Source organism: Oncorhynchus nerka, linkage group LG14, assembly GCF_034236695.1.
Source record: "Oncorhynchus nerka isolate Pitt River linkage group LG14, Oner_Uvic_2.0, whole genome shotgun sequence".
Taxonomy (NCBI): domain Eukaryota; kingdom Metazoa; phylum Chordata; class Actinopteri; order Salmoniformes; family Salmonidae; genus Oncorhynchus; species Oncorhynchus nerka.
Window position 1 is genome coordinate 21,118,183 of NC_088409.1, and position 13,958 is coordinate 21,132,140.

Genomic DNA, 13,958 nt, shown 5'->3' on the forward strand with positions numbered 1-13,958 from the left:
ATTTGAATTGTCCACTTCCTCATTGCTTGGATTAAGGACAGATATTAGTCATATCAGGACATACTATATGTATTAGTGATGTTAGTGGGATGTTGGTCAGAGGTCCACTCCCCCATCCTATCCCTCCCTCCTCCCCCTTTCCCCACTCTCTACTCTCCCTGTCCTACAGTTGCCGGGCGGTAACAGTGACCTTGTGAGTTTGCTGGAGCGGAATGATAGCTCCCTAATTGGCTAGGCCTAATTTAAGCCTGAAGGGAGCATTGTCATCTGTGGAGGGAGGTAGGGGGAGGGAGGGAGGTAGGGGGGAATAGAAAGAGAGAAGGGGGAGGCAGAGGGGAAGAGATAGGAGGGAGAAAGGTGGAGAGGGGGACATTAAATGGATAGGAGAGGGAGAGCAAGCGAAAGGTAAAGATAAAAGGACAAAGTGAACAGGATGGAGTGACAGAAAGACAGAGGTCTCTACAGTATGTTGTATGGAAGACAATAAGGACAATTATTTCATTTTATACCAATACATTGCACAGAGAAAAACATTTCATTCTCAAAAAGACACGTGTCTAAATTATTGGCACCCTTAAATATTTGTGTATTTTATTTTATCCGTTGATCTCAGTTTAAGGAACTGAATTGTGACTTTCCATTGCTTCCTGTTTCACTGGGGCATAAAAATGAGGTAGCACACATGTAAAATCCCTCTGTCATTCATCACCATGGGGAAAGGCAAAGCACTCACAAATAAGAAGAGACATGGTTGTTGACTTTCATAAAATCAGGCAGTGTGTACAATTTATTTTCTGATAAACCAAATATACCACTTAACATTATTAAGGCAACAATTTAGAAGTTTTAAACCACTGAAACAGTGGTAAACTTGCCTGGTATCAGATGCAAGTATATCTTGTCCCCAGAGGTATAGTGGTAAAATTGCAAAACTTGGTCGCATCTTCGGGTCACCAAATCTACAATGAGACGCCACCTCCATGCCAGTTGGCTATTTGGAAAGGCTTCAGTCAAAAGCCTTTACTGAGAGCAACCAGCATATGGAAACGCCTGGGGTTTACTAAACGGCATGAGAACTTTGACTGGAACAAGAAATAGAGCTCTTTGGTCATACACACCAGTGTTGGGTTCGGTGTCAAAAGAAGAATGCATATGCAGAAAATAGCCTCATACCTACTGTAAAATATGGTGGCGGATCTTTGATGTTAAAAGGCTGTTTTGCTTCCACTTATCCTGGGGCCCTTGTTAAGGTCAAACGCTCCCTGAAACACTTCAGCGAGCAGGCCTTTCTAATCGACCTGGCCGGGGTATATTGGAAGGATATTGATCTCATCCCATCAGTAGAGGATGCCTGGTTATTTTTTTAAATGCCTTCCTCACCATCTTAAATAAGCATGCCCCATTCAAGAAATGTAGAACCAGGAACAGATATAGTCCTTGGTTCACTACACACCTGACTGCCCTTGACCAGCACAAAAACATCCTGTGGTGTACTGCATCAGCATCTAATAGCCCTGTGATATGCAACTTTTCAGGGCAGCTAGAAACCAATATATACAGGCAGTTAGGAAAGCCAAGGCTAGCTTTTTCAAGCAGAAATTTACTTCCTGCAACACAAACTCAAAAAAGTTATGGGACACTGTAAAGTCTATGGAGAATAAGAACACCTCCTCCCAGCTGCCCATTGCACTGAGGCTAGGAAACACTGTCACCACCGATAAATCCACTATAATTGAGAATTTCAATAAGCATTTTTCTATGGCTGGCCATGCTTTCCACCTGGCTACCCCTACCCTGGTCAACAGCACTGCACCCCCCCACAGCAACTCACCTAATCCTTCCCCATTTCTCCTTCTCCCAAATCCAGTGAGCTGATGTTCTGAAAGAGCTGCAAAATCTGGACACCTACAAATCAGCCGGGCTAGACAATCTGGCCCCTTTCTTTCTAAAATTATCTGCTGAAATTGTTGCAAACCCTATTACTAGCCTGTTCAACCTCTCTTTCGTGTCGTCTGAGATTCCCAAAGATTGGAAAGCAGCTACAGTCATCCCCCTCTTCAAAGGGGGGTACACTCTTGACCCAAACTGCTACAGACCTATATCTATCCTATCCTGCCTTTCTAAGGTCTTTGAAAGCCAAGTCAACAAACAGATTACCGACCATTTCGAATCCCACCATCCCTTCTCCGCTATGCAATCTGGTTTCAGAGCTGATCATGGGTGCACCTCAGCCACGCTCAAGGTCCTAAATGATATCTTAACCACCATCGTTAAGAAACAATACTGTGCAGCAGTATTCATTGACCTGGCCAAGGTTGACTCTGTCAATCACCACATCCTCATCGGCAGACTCGATAGCCTTGGTTTCTCAAATGATTGCCTCGCCTGGTTCACCAACTACTTCTATGATAGAATTCAGTGTGTCAAATCGGAGGGCATGTTGTCCGGGCCTCTGGCAGTCTCTATGGGCCTGCCACAGGGTTCAATGCTTGGACCGACTCTCTTCTCTGTATACATCAATGATGTCACTCTTGCTGCTGGTGAGTCTCTGATCCACCTCTACGCAGACGACACCATTCTGTATACTTCTGGCCCTTCTTTGGACACTGTGTTGACAACCCTCCAGACGAGCTTCAATGCCATACAACTCTCCTTTCGTGGCCTCCAATTGCTCTTAAATACAAGTAAAACTACATGCATGCTCTTCAACCGATTGCTGCCTGCACCAGCCCCCCCGTCCAACATCACTACTCTGGACGGTTCTGACTTAGAATATGTGGACAACTACAAATACCTAGGTGTCTGGTTAGAATGTAAACTCTCCTTCCAGACCCACATCAAACATCTCCAATCGAAAGTTAAATCTAGAATTGGCTTCCTATTTCACAACAAAGCATCCTTCACTCATGCTGCCAAACATACCCTTGTAAAACTGACCATCCTACCGATACTCGACTTCGGCGATGTCATTTATAAAATAGCCTCCAATACCCTACTCAATCAATTTGATGCAGTCTATCACAGTGCCATCCATTTTGTCACCAAAGCCCCTTATACTACCCACCACTGAAACCTGTACATGCTCGTTGGCTTGCCCTCACTTCATACTTGTCGCCAAACCCACTGGCTCCAGGTCATCTAGAAGACCCTGCTAGGTAAAGTCCCCCCTTATCTCAGCTCGCTGGTCACCATAGCATCTCCCACATGTGCGCTCCAGCAGGTATATCTCTCTGGTCACCCCCAAAACCAATTCTTCCTTTGGCCGCCTCTCCTTCCCGTTCTCTGCTGCCAATGACTGGAACAAACTACAAAAATCTCTGAAACTGGAAACACTTATCTCCCTCACTAGCTTTAAGCACCAGCTGTCAGAGCAGCTCACAGATTACTGCACCTGTACATAGCCCATCTATAATTTAGCCCAAACAACTACCTCTCCCCCTACTGTATTTATTTATTTATTTAGCTCCTTTGCACCCCATTATTTCTATCTCTACTTTGCACATTCGTCCACTGAAAAACTACCATTCCAGTGTTTTAGTGCTATATTGTATTTACTTCGCCACCATGGCTTTTTTTTGCCTTTACCTCCCTTATCTCACCTCATTTGCTCACATTGTGTATAGACTTATTTTTCTACTGTATTGTTGACTGTGTTTGTTTTACTCCATGTGTAACTCTGTGTTGTTGTATATGTCGAACTGCTTTGCTTTATCTTGGCCAGGTCGCAATTGTAAATGAGAACTTGTTCAACTTGCCTACCTGGTTAAATCAAGGTTAAATAAATAAATTAAATAAAAAGGTCAACAGCATCATGAACTCTACCAAATAGTACAAAAATAATTTTGACAAAAAGGCTGAAACGTGGCCGCAAGTGGATCTTCCAGCAAGACAATGACCCCACGCAAACATCAAAAATTAATTGACCACAAAAATCAACATTTTGCAATGACCATCTCAGTCTCTGGACTAAAGAAAACCTGTGGTTTGAACTGAAGAGGCCAGTCCATAAGCACAGACCAACAGAGATCAGGGATCTGGAAAGAGTATATATATATATATATAGAGGAATGGCCTAAGATCATTCAATCTCATAAAACATTCCAGAAAAAGGCCCAGAGACGACATCCTGGCTAGGTGTGGGTACACAAAGCATTGAAAACAGGTGTGACAATAACTTTGACACTAAAAAATAAATAATTGTTCAACAAAATATTTATCTCTGAGCAATTGTAGTACTATAAATATTGTATTTGAGCATGCAATATACACAATAGCTTAATATTTGTATTATAAAGTACTGTTTGCTCATCTTTATCAAGGGTGCCAATAATTTGAGGTGACTTCATTCTTTATGAGTTTTACTTCTCCAGCAGCTGTATTTAGTTATTTGTCTTGAAATGTTTAAAGATGGAGGGAATCAGAACATACAGTAAACAATGCCAATGTTTGCGCTCACATTAAATATGAAATGGTTCTGTATCAATAGTTACTAAAATCCACATTCACACGTTCAAAACTTTCCTTTAGGGTTAAGCTTTATTACATCAGAATCAGACAAACAGAAATACCATTAGTTTAATCCATGACTTTTGATTGGTCAATGCTATGGTCGCCACCACTGCATAATACCGTCACCAGGGTAACAGAGTGAGGATGATGAGGAGTGACAGAGAGAGGCTTTGGACTTTCCAATTGGTCGATACTGGTGGCACATACACATTTGTTCAAATCACACACAAACACCCCCCGAGGGAGGGTCATACTGAGAGAGAGGAATGGACAAGGTTAACAAACAGTATTCAATATCCACTCATGTTAGATGGTAGTTAATAGACACTAAAGTAGCATGAAGGACAAGTTCTAACGAGTTTAAAAAGGAACAGAGAAATGTCCTGCAGAAGGTCTCTGCCTTCCTTATGTCTTTTCTTTGATTCCACGTTGCTCTTCCCGTTCTCTTCCCGTTCTCTTCGTCCATCCCTAAAAACAAACAAAGGTCAAAATGAAAGAGTCAGTCATCCTTCACACAATAAAGGCAAATAGAACCAACATCCTGATTGACAGATGAGACATTGTTCCAGAGAAGACAGATCACACATCTGTCATGCACACACCTCTGTCAACAATGAGAGATGGGGATAATAACTAGGACATCATAAAGCTGGTTAACAACATCATATTGACACCACAGTCAACTCTAATAGTCCCAGACAGCAAGACTCAAAAGATAGTGACTGTATTTGACTGAAATACTATCCTTTTTCATGATAGAAGCCTTTTTTTATGATAGTGTTTTTGCGTCTTATCTGGCATTTCTACATAATACCATGTATCTTCACTGCTATAAGCTGTTTCCTAATGCTATCAAGAGAAAACCAAATCAGTGGAATGCTAACAGAAAAAGAGAACAAAAGATACCCAGCTCTGCTCATCTCATCTTTGGGGCCTCAGGTTTGGGTTCTTCTGGTTTGGGGGCGGCCTCTTGTTTAGGGGCTTCTTTAGGAGAATCAGGTTTGGGAGCATCTGGTTTGGATTCTTCTGGTTTGGGGGCATCTGGTTTTGGAGCGGCCTCTTGTTTAGGCGGTTCATCCCCACACAGTTTCCTTTGGGAGTCAGAGACAGATAGAGCTAGTGTGTGCAAGTGTCCATATGCCTGTGGTGTACAGGTATACATACAGATGGACATGTATAGAGGTGTTCCATGTTCAGGGCTCCAGTCCCAGTCTCTTACCTTCCCTCTACAGAGTCCTTCTTCACAAAGACACACACTTTGCTGCGCTGCACCACCTGCTGTTTGAGAGACGTCATCTCTGCTACCCAGGCAGCGTTTTGCTTCTCAAACTCAGCTACAGGACCAGACAGAGAGGGGGTTAGATGCTACAGGACACAACATAGGGTTAGAGGCTACAGGACACAACATGGGGTTAGATGCTACAGGACACAACATGGGGTTAGATGCTACAGGACACAACATGGGGTTAGATGCTACAGGACACAACATGGGGTTAGATGCTACAGGACACAACATGGGGTTAGATGCTACAGGACACAACATGGGGTTAGATGCTACAGGACACAACATGGGGTTAGATGCTACAGGACACAACATGGGGTTAGATGCTACAGGACACAACATGGGGTTAGATGCTACAGGACACAACATGGGGTTAGAGGCTACAGGACACAACATGGGGTTAGAGGCTACAGGACACAACATGGGGTTAGACGCTACAGGACACAACATGGGGCTACAGGCTACAGGACCAGACAGAGAGGGGGTTAGAGGCTACAGGACACAACATGGGGTTAGAGGCTACAGGACACAACATGGGGTTAGAGGCTACAGGACACAACATGGGGTTAGAGGCTACAGGACACAACATGGGGTTAGAGGCTACAGGACACAACATGGGGTTAGACGCTACAGGACACAACATGGGGTTAGACGCTACAGGACACAACATGGGGTTAGAGGCTACAGGACACAACATGGGGTTAGAGGCTACAGGACACAACATGGGGTTAGAGGCTACAGGACAGAGACAGAGGGGGTTAGATGCTACAGGACACAACATGGGGTTAGAGGCTACAGGACACAACATGGGGTTAGATGCTACAGGACACAACATGGGGTTAGACACTACAGGACACAACATGGGGTTAGATGCTACAGGACACAACATGGGGTTAGATGCTACAGGACACAACATGGGGTTAGAGGCTACAGGACACAACATGGGGTTAGAGGCTACAGGACACAACATGGGGTTAGAGGCTACAGGACAGAGAGGGGGTTAGATGCTACAGGACACAACATGGGGTTAGAGGCTACAGGACAGAGACAGAGAGGGGGTTAGATGCTACAGGACACAACATGGGGCTAGAGGCTACAGGACAGAGACAGAGAGGTGGTTAGATGCTACAGGACACACCATGGGGTTAGAGGCTACAGGACACAACATGGGGTTAGAGGCTACAGGACACAACATGGGGTTAGAGGCTACAGGACACAACATGGGGTTAGATGCTACAGGACACAACATGGGGCTAGAGGCTACAGGACACAACATGGGGTTAGATGCTACAGGACACAACATGGGGCTAGAGGCTACAGGACACAACATGGGGTTAGAGGCTACAGGACAGAGACAGAGAGGGGGTTAGATGCTACAGGACACAACATGGGGTTAGAGGCTACAGGACACAACATGGGGTTAGATGCTACAGGACACAACATGGGGTTAGACACTACAGGACACAACATGGGGTTAGATGCTACAGGACACAACATGGGGTTAGATGCTACAGGACACAACATGGGGTTAGAGGCTACAGGACACAACATGGGGTTAGAGGCTGGGGTTAGATGCTACAGGACACAACATGGGGTTAGAGGCTACAGGACAGAGACAGAGAGGGGGTTAGATGCTACAGGACACAACATGGGGCTAGAGGCTACAGGACAGAGACAGAGAGGTGGTTAGATGCTACAGGACACACCATGGGGTTAGAGGCTACAGGACACAACATGGGGTTAGAGGCTACAGGACACAACATGGGGTTAGATGCTACAGGACACAACATGGGGCTAGAGGCTACAGGACACAACATGGGGTTAGATGCTACAGGACACAACATGGGGCTAGAGGCTACAGGACACAACATGGGGTTAGAGGCTACAGGACAGAGACAGAGAGGGGGTTAGATGCTACAGGACACAACATGGGGTTAGAGGCTACAGGACACAACATGGGGCTAGAGGCTACAGGACAGAGAGGGGGTTAGATTCTACAGGACACAACATGGGGTTAGATGCTACAGGACACAACATGGGGTTAGAGGCTACAGGACACAACATGGGGTTAGATGCTACAGGACACAACATGGGGTTAGAGGCTACAGGACACAACATGGGGTTAGAGGCTACAGGACACAACATGGGGTTAGAGGCTACAGGACACAACATGGGGTTAGAGGCTACAGGACACAACATGGGGTTAGAGGCTACAGGACACAACATGGGGTTAGAGGCTACAGGACAGAGACAGAGAGGGGGTTAGATGCTACAGGACACAACATGGGGCTAGAGGCTACAGGACACAACATGGGGTTAGAGGCTACAGGACACAACATGGGGTTAGAGACTACAGGACCAGACAGAGAGGGGGTTAGAGACTACAGGACACAACATGGGGTTAGAGGCTACAGGACCAGACAGAGAGGGGGTTAGAGACTACAGGACACAACATGGGGTTAGATGCTACAGGACACAACATGGGGTTAGAGGCTACAGGACACAACATGGGGTTAGAGGCTACAGGACAGAGACACAACATGGGGCTAGAGGCTACAGGACAGAGACACAACATGGGGCTAGAGGCTACAGGACAGAGACACAACATGGGGCTAGAGGCTACAGGACAGAGACAGAACATGGATCTAGAGGCTACAGGACAGAGACACAACATGGGGCTAGAGGCTACAGGACACAACATGGGGTTAGAGGCTACAGGACAGAGACACAACATGGGGCTAGAGGCTACAGGACAGAGACACAACATGGGGCTAGAGGCTACAGGACAGAGACACAACATGGGGCTAGAGGCTACAGGACAGAGACAGAACATGGATCTAGAGGCTACAGGACAGAGACACAACATGGGGCTAGAGGCTACAGGACAGAGACACAACATGGGGCTAGAGGCTACAGGACAGAGACACAACATGGGGCTAGAGGCTACAGGACAGAGACAGAACATGGAGCTAGAGGCTACAGGACAGAGACACAACATGGGGCTAGAGGCTACAGGACAGAGACACAACATGGGGCTAGAGGCTACAGGAAAGAGACACAACATGGGGCTAGAGGCTATAGGACAGAGACACAACATGGGGCTAGAGGCTATAGGACAGAGACACAACATGGGGCTAGAGGCTATAGGACAGAGACACAACATGGGGCTAGAGGCTATAGGACAGAGACACAACATGGGGCTAGAGGCTATAGGACAGAGACACAACATGGGGCTAGAGGCTACAGAACAGAGACACAACATGGAGCTAGAGGCTATAGGACAGAGACACAACATGGGGCTAGAGGCTACAGGACAGAGACACAACATGGGGCTAGAGGCTACAGGACAGAGACATTACATGGAGCTAGAGGCTATAGGACAGAGACACAACATGGGGCTAGAGGCTACAGGACAGAGACACAACATGGAGCTAGAGGCTATAGGACAGAGACAGAGGGATATTAGAAGACAGGTAAGTGAATCAAACATATTCAATAAAACCAGTCGCATATACAGAATACTACTCTTAATCCCAGCGACCTGCAATGAGCTTATTCCACCACAAGATGTCTCTCATCCACCAAAATATATAGAAGAGAAAAACCTTGCACCTAGAACTGGTCATGGACCTGTTTTAAACCTGTTTTTATGTTCTAGTTCACTGTGCATTCAACAGAAATGTGTCTTCTGCATTTAACCCAACCCCTCTGAATCAGAGGTGCAGGGAGCTGTGCATTTAACCCAACCCCTCTGAATCAGAGGTGCGGGGAGCTGTGCATTTAACCCAACCCCTCTGAATCAGAGGTGCGGGGAGCTGTGCATTTAACCCAACCCCTCTGAATCAGGGGTGCGGGGAGCTGTCTTAATCGACGTCCACTTCATTGAGGAGCAGTGAACTATCATACATGTTATCATAGTCGTATCAGTAATAAGGCGAAGAGCCTTTCAGAAGTGTTGATGTAACCATAGTTTCAGGTGTTTAAACACTCACTTTTAGAGTTACTGTTCTCTGCCTCAACGGCCCCCACCTCATCCGCAACATGTTTCTGTGACAGGAGAGAGAAAGAACACACACACACAGAGGACATCAATTGTGTAAACTCTAAACCCCAGACATACCCCTCCTTCCTTACCTTTTCTCCCTGACATGCCTCCAGTTCACTCTTCTTCTTGGCCTCTGCAGCCTGCAGTGGGGGGAGTTCTGACCCCAGAGTATCCACCTGCGCCTTGGTCTTGTCCAGCAGGTTGTGAGCTCTGATCACCTCGTGTTGGTACTCTCCCAGTACGTCTCTGGTCACACGCAGTTTAATCGTCTCGAACGATACATGTTTCTGCTCCTTCATCTCTTCTTTCCGCCGCACGTTTATCAGTCCCAGCAGAGCTACGCTAGTCAGCAGAGACACCCCCACCAATACACCCTGTGCCTTCATCATGCCGTGGAGTTTGACCAAGGAACAGTCGTTTTCGCTGGTCCCTGTCGACTGCTCCGCGGAAGTGTTGACGACGTCCTCGCAGACTTACAGCGGAAGTACCAATGGAGTGTGAAAGGACAGGTGGCCACCCACTGTACTTGAGCGGAGTCCGTGCTTCAGTTTTCAGGTGAAACGGAAGTCAGGTTGAAAATACTATATCCACTATATCCCTGAAAAACAGAAAAATCTGCTTCTGTCGACTCCGCGGAGAGCGCACTTATTCTTCTTCTTTTTTCTTTTGGAGAGCGCTTCACTCAAACCATCCCCATGCCCGCCCACCTGTCACGGTCCATGCTATCTGGGATCCTTGGGACGGGCTTACCTCCCTTTGAAGTTGGTTAATAATGCTTAAGGTTAGCCAATGATTATGGTTAAGGTTAGAGTAAGGGTAGGGTTTAAGGTTAGGATTTAGGGTATGGACGTCCCAAGGCTCCCAGATAGCACTAGCATATCTGGCACTGCTACGCGGAAGTAAGTGGATGAATGCACTCCGGAATTCGAGGGAATATAAACGTAAAAAGGTAACGTGATAAATATAATACTGTATAACATGCGCAACTCGAATTAGGAATGATATCATAATTTGTTAAACACGCCCTAGCCTATAGGCTACGGCTACCTTTGATTTAGTTCTATAGTATAAACATTTAGTCATGACAAACATATTAACCTATAAAGCTCTGCCAGTTTGAGGTAAGGCCACACTAGCTATGTTTCCAGTCAAGTAACTAGGAATTTACAGGAAAACAAAAAGCAGAGGAAAATCGTTGGTAAAGTCAATAAAAAAATATTATCTGGTGCATTACGTTACAACCAATAATTTCTATACAGTAGATGACTGACATGGGGCGCTGTGTTGAAGCGCCTCAATTTTGGAACTACCCCGCCGTTGTAAAAACTATTTAAGGAAATATAGAAATGTACCAAGCTAAGGACCCTGGGACTAAACACCTCCCTCTGCAACTGGACCCTGGACTTCCTTACAGGGTGCATGCTTATTGATGAATTGAAGAGAAAAAAATGTAATCTATATTAGAATAAGGCTGTAACGTAACAACATTTTGAAAAAGTCAAGGGGTCTGAATAATTTCCGAATGCACTGTATATTTTCAGTTTGTGAGTGTGTGATATGGGGGTTGGAGACATGTTTATCTTGAAATAATAAAGAACAACTTTTATAAACAATGGGAACATTGCCATGTTGCACTGAGCCTTGCTGTTGGAAAACCACATCAGTGTCTGACTTTTGGCTGTCGCAGATGCACCTCCCCCGACTTCCCTCCTCGACTTTTGTCTACAGTCGGTTGCTTTCCCCGTCCCACTCAAATGATCCCAATGTCTTACTGGCCTCTCGGAGACAGGCCCTTTATATCCTAATCAGACAGCACCAGAGTAAACACCGGCCTCTTGGAGACAGGCCCTTTATATCCTAATCAGACAGCACCAGAGTAAACACCAGCCCATGAGGCTGGTAGGAAGTCAAAACAAAAGGCTGCTACTTTGCCAGCTGCTACAGAATCATAGTGTTTACACAATGTCATCAATACAATATGAATAATCAGTGTGTCCTCGGTCCTTGTACATCCAGTCTGGCGTTAATCACTATCAACAGATATGAGAATAATCCATAACATTCAGTATCAAGTCTAGTGACCATCAACCCGCACCTCGAGTGTCACATACACTGGATATCATGTGTTTTACAGAAGGAACATAATATATACTAATATGCTAAACATTGTGTTAATCACTCTAAACTGAATATGAACTTTAATGATCTTAAATCTCCCCATAGCACACACTGCACCCTAAATGATGACTTACTACATGGAACAATTTCATAATCTCTGGTTGTCTGTGTACCCTCTAAGAGGAAGAGGGAGGAGAAATTAAATGCAAATGAATGAGATAGATAAACAATAGAGAGAGCATATCTGTTAGTAATAAAACATGACCCCTGAAACAGAAGGTGAGAGCAAGAGAGGAAGGGAGGGAGAGAGAGAAGTGGGGAGGGAGGGAGATAAAAGCGGTGGGAGTGTGGTAGTTAAACAAGGAAGTAGATTTATCTTTGTCTACCAAACATTCCACCTAGCAGGTCGAACCAGTTACAGGAGGACAGACTGCCATCAGCAACCAGAGGGAGGGAATTTGAACACACACACTCTCCAACACACACAGGCTGACTACGGGGATGGTTGAGGGTGACCGATCAAGACAGTAGTCAAGAAAGACAAACTGGACCTGACTTGAGCCTCATATCTCTCTCTCTTTCTCTACCTCCTTCCTTCTCTCTGTCCTGTCCCAGCAGTATGCGGGCTGTGTCTGCGCTAGTGATCCTGGCCGTGGGTGTGATGGTGGTGTTGATGTACCAGGCGGTCCGCCAGGAGCTGACTCTGCGGGGTCTTAAAGCCCGCGCTCTGGAGAGCTCCTCTCAGGTCAAGCAGAAGGAGAACGACATCGTCCAGGTCAAGATGAAGATCCAGAAGCTGAATGGTGAGCTGGAGCCCATCAACACCAAGAGAGAGGAGCTGACTAAGAAGAAGGAGCAGTCTGCTAAAGCCACAGGCGAGGCAGACAAGAGTCTAAAGACCTGTCATACAGAGAAGGTAGGCTCACACACACACACACACACTATGCAAACAGACACCTGCTACATAGAGAAGGTACAGCACTGTTTATACTTGTGTTATGGTCTATAATAATCCATTAACAGAATGCCTGTACCAAGTCTCACCAGAGAATGAGGAATTAGAACACTGCAACAAAGGCAGCACTAAAACAATCTTCCTATCCATTATGAAACCATTGGCAACAGACTGGCTTGTGATATGTTTATAGGTCAAATTCACTTACAGTGGGAGTGTTGGATATGATGATGGTCAGTTGACCTATTTTCTGTAGATTCATTAGTCCTCCTAACCCTCATGTAAGGGCCCTGTATTCACGATCACCATCAAATCAAATGGAATTTGTCACATGCGCCGAATACAACAGGTGTAGTAGACCTTACCGTGAAATGCTTACTTACAAGCCCTAACCAACAATGCAGTTCAAGAAATAGAGTTAAGAAAATATTTACTAAATAAACTCACAGTAAAAATGTTCTATCAAAAGTAACACAAGAAAATTACATAACAATAACGAGGCTATATACAGGTTGTACCGGTACCAAGTCAATGGGCGGGGGTACAGGTTAGTCAATGTAATACGTATATTCTTACATGTAGAGGTGTATATCAGGTGAGGTGTGTTAATGTTTTGTGTTTCATATTAGAGGGCAACTTGATCTGATTACCACATCACCACATCATTCACCACTGTGGCAGATTACACACACTAGAAGGTCAACTGACATGGGAGATATTACAGTGCCTTCAGAAAGTATTCACACTCCTTTACTTTTTGTTGTTTCACAACCTAAAGTTAAAATGGATTAAATTGAGATTTTGTGTCATTGATCTACACACAATACCTCAAAATGTCAAAGTGGTATTGTGTTCTGAAATTGTAAAAAAATATAAAAAAATGAAAAGCTGAAATGTCTTGAGTCAATAAGTATTCAGCACCTTTGTTATGGCAAGCCCAAATAAATTGAGGAGTAAAAATCCTGCTAAGCTAATTGTTTTAAGATGGTCATACCATGGATTATTTAGCTATTTGTTTGGAATTGTTTATATCTTTAGGTATATAAAGA

General features: G+C 45.1%; 1 protein-coding gene across 1 annotated transcript; it reads right to left on the reverse strand.

Moving 5' to 3' along the window:
- Nucleotides 1-4,517: 4,517 nt before the first annotated feature.
- Nucleotides 4,518-10,225, reverse strand: LOC115121673 (uncharacterized). The gene is made up of 5 exons (XM_029650791.2): nt 9,926-10,225; nt 9,784-9,838; nt 5,729-5,843; nt 5,416-5,600; nt 4,518-4,977 (listed from the first exon to the last, which is right to left on the reverse strand). The coding sequence occupies exons 1-4, from the start codon at nt 10,223-10,225 to the stop codon at nt 5,426-5,428; spliced, it is 645 nt and encodes a 214-aa protein (XP_029506651.2). The 3' UTR covers nt 4,518-4,977; nt 5,416-5,425.
- Nucleotides 10,226-13,958: the final 3,733 nt, after the last annotated feature.

Bases quoted from the DNA above. Each gene is read 5' to 3' on its own strand.
- LOC115121673 (XM_029650791.2), bottom strand. From the start codon at position 10,225: ATGATGAAGGCACAGGGTGTATTGGTGGGGGTGTCTCTGCTGACTAGC. The intron at 9,839-9,925 runs GTAAGGAAGGAG...CTCCTGTCACAG, and splicing joins AGGCATGTCAGGGAGAAAAG to AAACATGTTGCGGATGAGGT. The intron at 5,601-5,728 runs GTAAGAGACTGG...TGACTCCCAAAG, and splicing joins AAGGACTCTGTAGAGGGAAG to GAAACTGTGTGGGGATGAAC.